Genomic DNA, 13,138 nt, shown 5'->3' with positions numbered 1-13,138 from the left:
TAATAAAATAAATATTGGTTAATGATTTCTATTATTTTTAATTGCTGTACATTATAAATTTTGATACTTTTAAAAGAATGTTTTACATAAAATCGATATGCGGTCGTAAATCGATCTTACTTGCCTTCTCATTCATAAAGTCGCAGACAATCGTATTCTTGTCATCAATCGATTCCGACCACACGCTTCCCGGTGAGATTTACGAGCTCCTTGAGTTGGTAAAAATCTTTTATACCCGCTTTCGACTTTGGCGAATCCTCCGCGGGGTCGTGCGGAGAGAGGAGATATCGTTTCGATCCGCTCCATCTTCATCGGCGGTCGACGGCGCTGATGACACGCGGGAGAGAGTGCCAGCTTCCATTTTCAATATCGCACCGACAGTCGCCTTCAGGATCCTCGCCCTCATGGCGGATTCAGCGAGTCTCGGATGTCCGTCATTGCTCGCGACGTTATCAGCGATTCGCCGCGCCGCGTTGGTTGCCGCGTCGATTTCTATACGGATGCATGTACGTGCGTATCGAAACGCAATAAGCTGAGTCGAAATCAAATATCTGAATCACCGGCGCTAAAAAAAAATATGTTGTCTCACCTTCAGTACAATTTCACTGGAGTACTATTTTTCAATCATGCGATTTAAATTTTGAATATTATATTGAACATTTGTTTAGGATTATCTCTATATTCATCATTTATTTATTATATATATACTGAGAGAAAAATGTCGAAGTATTAAGAACAAAATATTTCTTATAACGTCTGCGATATTTATTTGTTATAAAAAAAATTATTTGTGAAAACAAAATATATATTTCTAGGAAATGCTTCTCATTTTTCTTATTAATTAGTTTATTTCTTAGGAATAAAATTTTTTTGAGTAAAATGTACACTATTTCTCATAAAAAAAATTTTAATTATTTTTCTCTAATAAAAATGGTTTATTTAAATAGAACGAATTAAATGTTTTATTTTTTGTAAATAAATTATTTATTTTTACGCACACTGGGTGTTATCTCTTTAAATAAGGTATATTTTGCAGAAATATATTTCAGAAGTATATTTCACAGAATATTTTACCGAAATGTATATTTCGTTTTTACAAATACATTTTTTTTATAACAAATAAATATTTTAAAAAGTCACAAGAAATATTTTATTTTCAATACTTTGACATTTTTCCCTCAGTGTAAAGGATATGATAAAAAAATTTATTATATATAGAGGACATGATAGAAAAATTACAAAAAGGATACAAATCTCTTTCTCAAGCGCTCTGATTTTTTGAGAAAATATTTTATGTTTTAATTCCTTGATACACTGAGCGAAAAATATCGAAGTATTGAGAACCAAATATTTCTTGTGACATTTTCTTTAATATTTGTTTGTTATTAAAAAATTTATTTGTGAAAATAAAATATACATTTCTGTGAAATATATTTCTTTAAAATATACCTTATTTAAAAAGATAACATCCAGTGTGCGGAATAGTAAATGATATATTTGCTAGAAATAAAACATTTAATTTGCCCTATTTAAATTAACCATTTATTAAAATACTTAAAATTTTTTTATGCGACATATTTATTTTACTCAAAAAAATTTGATTTGTAGGACATAAACCAATCAATAAGAAAAATGAGATGTATTTCATAGAAATATACATTTTGTTTTCACAAATAAATTTTTTTATAACAAATAAATATCGAAGAAAACGTCATAAGAAATATTTGATTCTCAATACTTCGACATTTACAGAAACAGAGAGACAGATTTGCAATCGATTTTTCTTTTGTTAAAAATTCAACGGAAGATTGCACTTGTATAAATTTTGATGGATTTATCGGTGATACGTGTATATTGGAGTCCCGTGCGTTGTTTGTAATTAAATATTCCGAGAAACGCGCAATTCACATAAAATAGCGGTACGATAAGTTACGTGTATAAACATCGAGCGTTTTCATTACGGAAGCTCAGACCATTCGTTACGTCAAGCCTGCGATTTTCGGGCATCCAAAGAGACATAATTTACGAGAGGGAGAAAGAGACAAAGATAAAAGAGTGTACATTTTAATTAAGTCTTCGTCATTAAATTGATTTTTACGTTAATACATCGGATATTACATATTATGTTTACTGAAGGATTTTCTTTCCCCCTTTGCGAGTGCGCTGTCACAAATACACTAAGAAACGAGACGTTTTCCGTGTTACGTGCAACGATATCAAGTGCTAACGTCGAAGTTCCGGCGGGACGCATGTAATCCGCGTAATCCGTCTAGCAAGGTGGACAGTAACTGGCGCGGCACGATATGGACAAAGTTCCTCTTGGACTATCCGGCGCCGGCCGGCCCCGGAATAATTGAAAATGTCATGACAATTGCGCTGAACGCCGCCGTAACTCCGTCGTTGACTGATGCAAATGGGTATATTCAAATTCTATCGGAGAATTAATAATTTTCGCTCGTATCGGGACCAGCAGCGTCGCGCGATAGCGACACATCATGCTGTCAAACTTAACAAGGCCGATATTATACATCCGTACGTTATTAATACCGTCAAACTCAAGAGACGTTTCCAATCTGATTCTCGATCAGTCTTGTTTAGCTCACCACACCGTCTTACGCTTTTCTCTCCTTCGAGGCCCCACATTTAACGTTACACAAAACTTTTTGAGAAAATATTGCAAAAACACATGTACCTATACAATCCTTTCACATACAGACTGTATGTGAAAGGATTGTATAGGTACATGTGTTGAAAATCTATAATGCGTTTAATGAAAATTGATATAGAACTACGATAAGCTTATCTTAATAACTATATTTTGATGAACAGCGAAAACTTGAAAAATGAGGCCGTGTTAGGCTTGTTGAGACGTCAGCACGCTTAAAGGGCTACATTAGCAAAGTTTCACGCTATTGTTTAACTTGACATAACTCGAAATGTGTTCAGAGATACTCTGCTGAAGTTTAAAAAGAATAGGGAATTATATGCTAAAATGTACCTTGTAAAAAATTTCGAAACGTAAAAAAGTAAAAAGTAAAGTTTAAAAGTAAAAAATATTTTATAAAAAATGTTGACCATTATATTGGAACATTAGCGCTGCATAACAACGGGCTACATTAAATGATTCTCCAAGTAATTATTAGAATTCATTATCTAATAACGGATATATTATATGAGTGGCCACTACAGGGACCCTAATATTATATTCTCCTTTATTTTTTGAGGCCTTTTTTCCTGAGAAAAAAAATTCATTCTACGTTGAGCGAGGGATTTATCATTATAATGAAGCCAGGAGATTCTGGAACGCCTCATAACAGTCTGTATGTGCGAGGCTCGAATTCTTCGCGGAGGATGCACCGACATTCGCGTCACGGATCTGCATTATTCGCGTTCACACAGTTGCCGGAAGATTTTAATGGGTGAAACCATTTGAAACACGCCGAATATGTTACGGATATCTCGCGAGCTGCGTGCCTATACTTTTCCCTGTAATTATTAGCATATATCCGCGAGCAATGTGCCGTAATTAAATTAAATATTCGTCAATGTGGAAATCGTGAGAATGATTTTGTGCGAGAGAGAAGGGGAGGCAGAAAGAGAGAGGGACAGGAAAAACTTTGGAATCAACACGGGACAAAGCTTCACGTGCCGTGATCTAGTTTTCTGATGAATGCGTATATTCGCTCTTTTTTTATTCTCAAAGATAAAGAGGAAGTAACTGCGAAGTAGTCTGGGTAACGAGAGGAGCAGAATTGATTCTAAGTAGTGTCACATATTCTTCAGGTAATGTTCGCTCGGAGGCGTCGATAGTCGGGACGCACGCCTCGGAGTATAAAAAGCGAAATGAGGAAGTTAGTCACTCGAAAGAAGACTTTATATCGCTTTTACGACTTTAAACGAAGCGCGGCATTGAATGGTACATCGCACGGTGGTAGTAGAGGCAGTGGAAAAGTTTTCTTCTTTCCGCTGCTGGCAGAATCGCTCCGCGATGGCGAAGCTCGCTTCTTCGCAACGCCCGAAGGCGGTACACCGGGAATTCATTTGGCATTCAGGACAAGGAACCCCGGAGGTATCCGTTGAAGGATGCGTGGCCAAATAAACGAGTGTCCGAATACGTTTAAGCAAATACGTTCCTCCGTCACAAACGCGAGGAGTTTATTCTTTTCTTCGACGGCGCAGCCTTGCAAATCACCCTCGAGCCTCTTTCTCGCAAAAGAACAGTCGGAAGTTAATCGACCGTATGTACTTTAGAATCCGTTTTCGCGAGACTGCGAGAATCGCGTATAATTGCACGTAATACCGCATAATGAATATCACGAGGAAATAATGATGTATCGCACGTATGCGTCAGGCGTAAGAGATACGAAATGGAGAACGTGAAATTTCTATGAAATTACTGGCGGAGAGATATATGAAGGAGCTAATGGATATCTTTAATGGAGACAGAATAAAATAGAATTTATTAAAGCCGATAAAAAAAGTTCGATCATTGTCAATTAGCTTAGTAGATGCGAATATATATACACGTACGTGGAATAAATTGCAATGAATATTATATGAGATTGTGTGACACATAATTTTTATAGAATAGTTAAAAATATTACAGCGCAAATAAGAAAATATATAGATGCTTTAAACAGCATATTGTGTGACGGTATAATTACATATTTTATATTGCGTTTAATGCAAATAACAGAAAAAAATGTGTAAGTATCAGTAATGACAATATTTCATTAATTAACGGTCTCTATTTAAATATTTTTTGAAAGGTAATTAGCCTTAGCTATTCTCGTCAATAAATCTACCCTTAAAATTAATATTCGAGATTCCAGAAGTGCAACTCATTTAACTGAGGCTATAAAAGCCACCTAATTAAATGTACCAGGCTGAGAAGCTATAAAGGTTGCTCCAGATTGAGGAGATTGAAACACGGTTGCCGTGTTTAGTATCCTTAAATGCAAACATGTTAGCGTTGCGATCGTTTTCCTGGGGAAAAAGCGTATTGGGAAAATTAACGCGACAATTCGACGAGAAGGCGACCGTAAACGAGGGAAAGGAAGAATAAGAAGTGGTATAAAGGTGAACTAGGGAGAAAAATCATCGAACAGGAGAGTCAGTTTCCACAGATTATGCTAACGAGACAATCTCCACGGTACACCGGAGACGCGTCTAACGGACCCCTTTTTTTATTTTTTTCGTTCGTTCAATGATCCCGCGCTGGCTCCCTCAGACCGAGGGAACGAAAGTAGCGATCGTATCCTGGCAAACGGAATTGCCTGGGGCCCTTTCGGTGGTGAGTGAAAAAAAATGCCGATAGGAACGAAATCTGTCCCGGAAGTGGAAATGGAAACATCGCGGGAATATTTCGGGGAAGTTTCAAGACGATTTTCCGACGAACCGATAACGAGCGATTGCGGACAGATTAAATCTTTGAAAAATGATGATGGGATCTTCATTTGGGACAACAGCTTTTATTTACGAAAATTACTCGTTATATCCCTGTCATTGTTCCCTGGTTTATTTCTTTTTATCACGATTTTGCTGCGCAGTTCAAACGCCTATTGGACATTCGATCCTTCGTTTATCGTCAGAATCTCTCCCTTGGAGAAGGCAACCGCTTTGTCTTCTTTCTCCGTACCAATCTGCGACATATTTTCGTCGGTAATCACGCTCTTAATTGCGCAATTACGCACGCTCCCTATTTTTACGTCGGCATGGCGGCGTATTGCAGTGACGCGGGGTACGAGAGCCTAGAAGTTCGCGAGCATTACCGGGAGTGCAGCTCGCTCTTCCTCCAACGTCCCGGCTCTCTCTAACTTCTATCTACCGGCGGATTCCCCGTTTAAGCCAAAATCAATAGGCGCGTGCTCCGATCTGATAAGTATCCCGAAGAGAGAGCCCTGCCTCTCTCCCTCGTCGAGAGTAGATCCCCTTGCGACGCACACTTAAACACATTTGTCTGTACGTGTGAAACTGCCGTTGCTCTTTCCTACGAGCCTACGAACCCCGATTCGCTCGAGTAATGTCGAGGAAATCGATTTTCACCATTTTTCAATAACAATTTTAATTGCAGGGACCCGTCACACAAACTCTCGAACGATGATACTTAAAACTATAACAAGTTCGGACAAGTGCGTCTCAGAAATTCACATATGGATGGACAACTGAAATATATTGCTATTCCCCGTTTAACGATGAACTAAACAAAGTTAAAAGGTCGAAATAAAAGATAAAAGATGAATCCTGATCCTGAGAGAGGACACCCGTGAGGAAGTGACCCCGAGGTCAGTTTACAATTCCCATTTTAAATTGCATCGCGCCCGTTATACGATACGGTGTCCCCGAATTTACGCAGGGTCACGTGCGATCTCGTTCCATTTAAACGCGGAGCTTTGCCGGGTGTTTCGCTCGGCTTCTGTTCGCCCCTGCGAGCGTCCCGGTCGCGTTTTTACCGCCACCCCCGTCTCGCACGGTCGTAAATCCTTCGTTACCGGAACTTTTTAACGGAACTCTTTGCGCGTAATCCCTTCGGCGTTCTGTGTTTGCCGTAAAGATTCCGTCGTCGTCCGCGGCCGACACGTGATGTAGCTCTTCCGTTCCCATCCCTGCGCGCACTTCGTCTTATGCAACACCCCAACCCCCACCCCCGACGGCGGGGGCGAACACGCGCGCACGTTGGGTGAACTCGCGCCTCCGCTCTGCACCGTGCAAGAATCCGTGGAATTTTTCGAGTTAGCTCTCCGAGCAGCCGCGATCTGAAAATCCGGAACATTTGAGCAAAAACAAAAAAGGCCGAACGTTTAATCCTCGCGGAAATACGGAGTAATTTCGCTGTCTTCCTCTCCCCCGTTCCCGAGCAGTCGCTACCTCCGTCTGTTCTCGATTGTCCTCTCGGTCCGGTTATCCGGCTTGCCTCTTCTCTTTTTAATTAAAATAGGACTTTCGTTCAATTACATTATACACGGGGGCGTTCCAGATTCACCGCGAGTCTCGAGTTTTTAGTCATAAGAGACTGAATTAAGAAGAATATAGATTGTTCTGTAGGTCTTGCGACATCAATAATTGGAGTGTGTACGTAGTAGGAAACTTTATTCTTTAATTAATCTCGTGTGAATTTAATTTCGTGAAAAATTTAAATGCCACAATGTGATAACAATTTTATTATGTATATGCAAGACTTGATTCCGATATAAGTTTGCATGATTACAAAAAGCGTGAAGAAGGAAACAAAGAAGACATAGGCGTCACCAAGCTGTTAACATTATGTGTCTAATGATTGTGAGAAAGAGATGATAATTAGATCTCGAGAGGACAGAACGTGGAGCAAAAGAAAAAGGAAAAAGAAAAAAGAAAACACGAGAAAAGAAATTAAATAGGCAGGATCGTAAAACGTGAAGAACATAAACAGAACCCATAAAAGTTAGATCTTGAAGATGGAAAGATTTCGCTCACGGTCAAATTTTCGCAAAAGAAAAATTCACATACCATTTAAAGCACCGAACGAAACTTGCGCCCGTTTCCATCAATGTAAATTTTTCTAATTTAGAAAAAGACGAAAAGTAAACTTCAACCGAGATCGAATCTACATTGGTGGAAGTGGACATTAATATTGCGTCATCGAAAGTAATTTTGCCAGAAGCGAACGTCCTTTGTCAATATTCTCGGCTTTCAATCGCTCGATTCGCGCTTGCTTGCGCGCGAATTGCGTATCAAAATAATTTCGCTGTGGCGGGCGTAAATGTTTCTTTGATGACATCGGCTCATTGTCACTACCCACGCTAATAGTCGATTTTGCCCGGAGCACGTCTGCCTATTAGCATACGCATTCGAGCGTGTCGCGTTTCTTGCTGCTCCCAGCCGTTTTCGTTCGCTGAATATCACATGAAATGGAATTTCCAAAAGTGCTTCTCCCGCTCACCCCTCATAGAATTCCCTCACCCCTGATAACTTATTTTCTCAGCAAACAGCGAAACGTCTTACGAATACCATCGTCTACGATTACGTATAATGTCTTGTAATTAAGTAGCAACGTCAGCTTGACATTTTCAAAAACGTCACCTTTTTGCACTAAATTACACTTTCGCTGTTCTTGTTTGTCAAATATCACATGAAACGAAATCTACAAAAGTAGTTGCTTCTCCCATTCGTTTATTTTTCCTGCTAACTTATTTACTTAGCAAATAAAAAAAGCGATGTTTTATGAACCATCACCTACGAAACCTGCGTAAATGTCTGTAATTAATGTAAAAAAAAGAGAAGTATCATTTTTTTGGTCGAGCCAGTTCTTGTTTGTCTAATATATAATTTTTGTGTGAATTTTTAATTAAGTAACAAAGCCAATTTGACATTGTTAAGAGCACCTGTACTTCCCGACTTCCGCATTTTGAAACCTGAACGCTAAACAGATCTATGCATCACGGACGATTACCAAGAAGCGCACCCGAAGATATGTGTGTAACAGCGATAGGGAGATTTTCATATCCCACGGCTTTCCAGCGCTGACGATCACCTTGGCTCCCGGGAACATTCCGTTATCTCACTCGAACCGAAGGACCGTTCGGCCAGAGGGTGTACATTTTAGATTCGCGATTTCAACGATATAGGATTTCTCTCAGGCCGCGAAGGAGAAAGGCCAGCGAAATCTCCAAACTCTTTGAATCGGCGGACGGCTCCGCGGCCGCCATTGTGTGGGTGGCTTACCGTCGTTTCCTCCCGGGGATAAAGCCGGGGGTATCACCGGATACTGCTCATCCCAAGTCTATCGCCGGAGAGCCGTCCGACGGCTCTCGAGGATCTCCCGTTTCGTCTCTCTCTCTCTCTCTCTCTTGAACTAGAGGGAGGACGATGCCCGGTGACTTTTATAATCGCTTTTAATACCGCTCGCGAAAGGTCTCGCCTTCGGATGCTGCATAACTATTATTGCGCGGCGAGAGAACGCCCGATGGTCTTATATTAGCTCTCGCTGTTGTTCGTAGACTAAATCGATGCGAAGAAACGGACTTACAAACTCCGGGTTTATCTTTACTTTTTCTACTATTCTGTATACCGTCGTTTTTCTCGGAAATAATCCAAGGAATTACTCGTAAATATGATTTATATAACTTATGTATTAGTTATACGTTTGTTATGCGTCGATAAACAAAAAATCGATTGGACTCGAATAGAAGAATTTCGCATCAACCAGTCCAACATCGAACCGAGATTACGTATTTTTGCGCGAGGATGCTCGACGGCGCGATCTCGTTTCACATGATTGGCGTAAACAGAACGATGTCAGAAAAACAAAAAAGAGAAAAACGGAGTTGGTTCCGGCGTAGTGCAGCCGTGAACATCGCGGCGGCGATCTTAATTTCCTGGGCGGATGGTGCGTGATAATTCCGATGAAAAATTCCATCCTGCGCGCGGTGTAATTAACGAGGAGATGGCAGGTCGCGCGCGCACGCGTCTATGCAGCGCCAGTCCTGTCCGCTCGCGAAAGGACCTAATTAATTAGATATCCCTACGACAAATTGCTAGAATTACACCTCGCTGATTACAATTAGACTTGAAATGAAATTCCACTGCAATAAAAGCGCGGCATACTATACTTGCGTTATGCTTTCTCTCTCTCTCTCTCTCTCTCTCTCTCTCTCTCTCTCTCTCTCTCTTTCAATCTTCTTCTGCCTTGCATTCATGCGTACTAGCGAATGCACGCATACGTTTTGTTGCTTATGCAAGAACTTACTTTTATGAAAAATTAAATGTAAAATTAGAGTTCCTTCATTAGAGTGGAACAAGAACGGGCAGAATAAGAGACTAGAAAGAAATAGAATGGATACATGCAGTTGCGCTATTGCGAATACTTTGAGCCTTTCAGTGGGTCTACTTTCTCTTAATGAAATTTTCTATTATTTCGTATTTCGGAGTAAAAATATCTGAGTGTTATGTCTTATGAGAAAGAAGAGACGCAATTTAATTAGAGCATCGCTAAGAAACGCGGGAAAAGATATCTTGGAAACAATATCACATAAGTGGAAAACGAAAGCGATAAAGAGGGGAAAAAATTGATAGTTCCTCTAAAGTAATTTAGTTTTCTAGTACTTTATTAAAATATATTTTATCTGATGCGCGCGCGGCAGCTATTATTTCTTTACCAGACTGTTACTTGCGATAAATCCGACAGCGTTTTCCCGTGGAGTTTCGCAGCTTTTTTCCAATGAAGCGAAAATTAAATTTAAGTAGTTAATAAAAAGGCCGACGAGGGTCGAGCGGGAAAGGGAGCGGAACGAGAGCGTGGAGAAACGAGGGGAAAGATTGAGGGGGGCGATGAAGAGCGCGAGCGCGAGGGCGCGGATCGACTGATCCACACGTAATCGTAAAACCGAACCATGAAAACTGGGGGGGACCGGTGTCCGGATTACTACTGCGAGATTCAAGAATTTTTCCATTTATCGCCCTTCTTGCATGAACGCATACAAGAATTCGATACGAGAATATGGGTGGCTCTCTGCGCTCTTTCTGGCTTCCTGGACGGGAGGGCGCGGAGGTGAAACCCCTACCGTAGGGAAAGGAGAAAGGGGGATGCTACCCCATCCTCGACCTCCGCCTTGAATATCTAATCGACGGCGTGCTACTCGCTCATGCATACGCCTCGACGGTAGGAAATCGCGGCTGTGCATTCCGCGAGACACTACTCGCGTCGGCGATGCCGAGCGCATTCGTTCTTTCGTTCCTTTCTGTCCCCCCCCCCCTTTTTTTTCGAACATTCGCGGCGCATTGTATTTTTCCAAGCGCGACGCGTGCAACACGATCACCCCCGTCGTGATATCCGACGAGATTGGAAAGGGCTGAGCGCGACATATAACGCAAAATGTGTCGTTTTGTTTCTCGTTTATCGATGACGAAGGTTTGATACTCGTGAATTGATTGTAAATGTAAATCCTTTTTTTATTGCCCATGTGTCATTGCCGTTTGAATATTTTATAACACTTGTTGTTTAGTTTGTTTTTGTACTCAAAGGCTTGTATTATACCCATAAAAAATTATTATAAAATAGTTATATGCATTATATTTCGCCAACGTCTGTCTTCGATCATTAAATTGGTGTGATTGAAAGTGAAGTAAAGTGATAAAAATTAAACATGTCACATTGTTGTAATGTTTTAGGCCAAATCACCCCGGAAGTTTTGCCCGAGTTCTTAGCTCCTTTGGAAAATCACACGGTGATTCAAGGTCGTGACGTCTTCTTCACCTGCGTCGTTAATCATCTGCAATCGTACAAGGTACAATTTTCTTTCATAAACAGTTTTTCTTCTTATATTGTAAAAAATAATAAAAAAGGGTTATCGCTTGTAGCACGTTGGATATTTAAAAAAGTCCAATATATACATTTGCATCAATATGCAATATAATTCATGCAATACTACATGCAATAAAAATCTATTACAAACTCTCGTCGAGACTTATGTATTTCTAAAGATGGTAGTGTCTTTCAAGTATATAATAAATATATAGTAAATAGCGCATGTTTCTGTAAAAATGTGTATTTACATCGGAACGCGATGGAGAATTATATCTGTCAATAAGACAATCTAAATTTGTACGAGTTTAGTTTTACTCGTGAAAACGTTCCTCATTCCGTTTTTCTTCCGCGAGAGTCTGACTATATTTCTCTGAAATACTACTGCGAATAACGATATGAACGTATGCTATATATATTGTGAATTAATTTTAAACAAAGTTATAAATCTAATTCGATAAAATCTTACTATTTTTTCTAAATTATCTTTTATTAAACGTGGATTAATTGACGTATCAAATTTAGCCACAAATTTAATTAAGATAATTATCCTAACTGTCTCAACTGTCAATACTTCCAATTGGTTTTCTCATCTGTAATATTAGAATTAAAAGTACGAGAGCGTTGTGTATTAAGAATGTTTTAATATTAAATTACGGAGAGGTAAAACTATCATATAAATATAAGTAAACGCGTGGCGATAAATAGAGAATAATTGATACTAGATAATTGGAGGAGAGGTGGAGCAGTATTTATACTGCTAATACCTTATACAATACCTTACATTTTTATTTTCTTTTATTATTTAAATAACCAGTTTTCAAGATTGTTATTTTTATTTGGTGTTTATTAAAGTATTTACTCAAGTAATGATGAAAAAGAATTTATTATATATATTCTATATTTGAACATTTGTAAATAAAAATAAGCATATCAATTGCCCCTCTGCTTTTAAAATAATAAGGACACTTACTCGAGTAAGACAGTTACGCTAATATAATAAATTAATTTTTTAAATATATTGAATTTATTTTATTCCCTGATTATTCGTAGATTTTCAAGCAGCTTTTTTTTTTTTTTTTTTTTTTTTTTTTTTTTTTTTTTTTTTTAAATTAACAGAGTAGTTAATCGTAATTTTCGGTTTAATTTTATTTTGAGAAATAAAATTATCTTTCGGTATTCCAGGTAGCCTGGATAAAATCGGATTCACGAGCGATTTTGGCGATACATACGCACATGGTGGCGCACAATAACCGACTGTCTGTCACGCACAACGGGCACAACACGTGGAAACTGCACGTGTCGAATGTCCAGAAGAACGACTCCGGTACCTACATGTGCCAAGTCAATACGGACCCTATGCGTAGTCAGGTGAGATCTTAAAGTCAACAATCCCAATTATTTACATACTCATCTGAAACATTGAAAGATACGCGTTGCCGAACGTAATTAAAAGTCGTTAATTGGTTTCTGATTTTAACGACGTTACGCTTTTTCCCGCGTATTTACGTAATTTACTTTTTGTTATTATTTTCTATACCCCCTTTTTTTTTAATGGCACGGGTACCCGCATTTTTTGAAATACCGCAAATGCCGCTTGAAAAAGTATTAATCCGGTACGTTGGATACGCGTTGCAACGCGCATCCGCAATAACAACGTATCTCTGTTAAATTAATTTCCATTTACCTTCCACCCGACGCTTTATTTTTCCACGGCATTTCCACGTTGGAATCGTGCGCACACGACGGTCGTTACACGCGTGGCTCTATCGATTTCCATCGACAAAGCGCCGCGTCGCCCCGCGCGACGTAATTCGATTAAAAAGATCGAGGTTTCGCGCAATTTCGTCAGATCCGACC

At 39.3% G+C, this 13,138-nt stretch overlaps 1 protein-coding gene across 1 annotated transcript in view; it reads left to right on the top strand.

The window, feature by feature from the left end:
- Nucleotides 1–13,138, top strand: part of LOC105837632 (lachesin) — a 176,915-nt gene that overhangs the window by 143,237 nt on the left and 20,540 nt on the right. The window contains exons 4-5 of the mRNA XM_012682562.3: nucleotides 11,146–11,261; nucleotides 12,464–12,649. Coding sequence (XP_012538016.1) covers nucleotides 11,146–11,261; nucleotides 12,464–12,649 — 302 coding nt within the window. The remainder of the gene's footprint in view (nucleotides 1–11,145; nucleotides 11,262–12,463; nucleotides 12,650–13,138) is intronic.

Source organism: Monomorium pharaonis, chromosome 4 (genome assembly GCF_013373865.1).
Source record: "Monomorium pharaonis isolate MP-MQ-018 chromosome 4, ASM1337386v2, whole genome shotgun sequence".
NCBI lineage: Eukaryota > Metazoa > Arthropoda > Insecta > Hymenoptera > Formicidae > Monomorium > Monomorium pharaonis.
The sequence above is the reverse complement of the archived record's forward strand: the minus strand, read 5'-3'. Positions and strand labels throughout refer to the sequence as shown.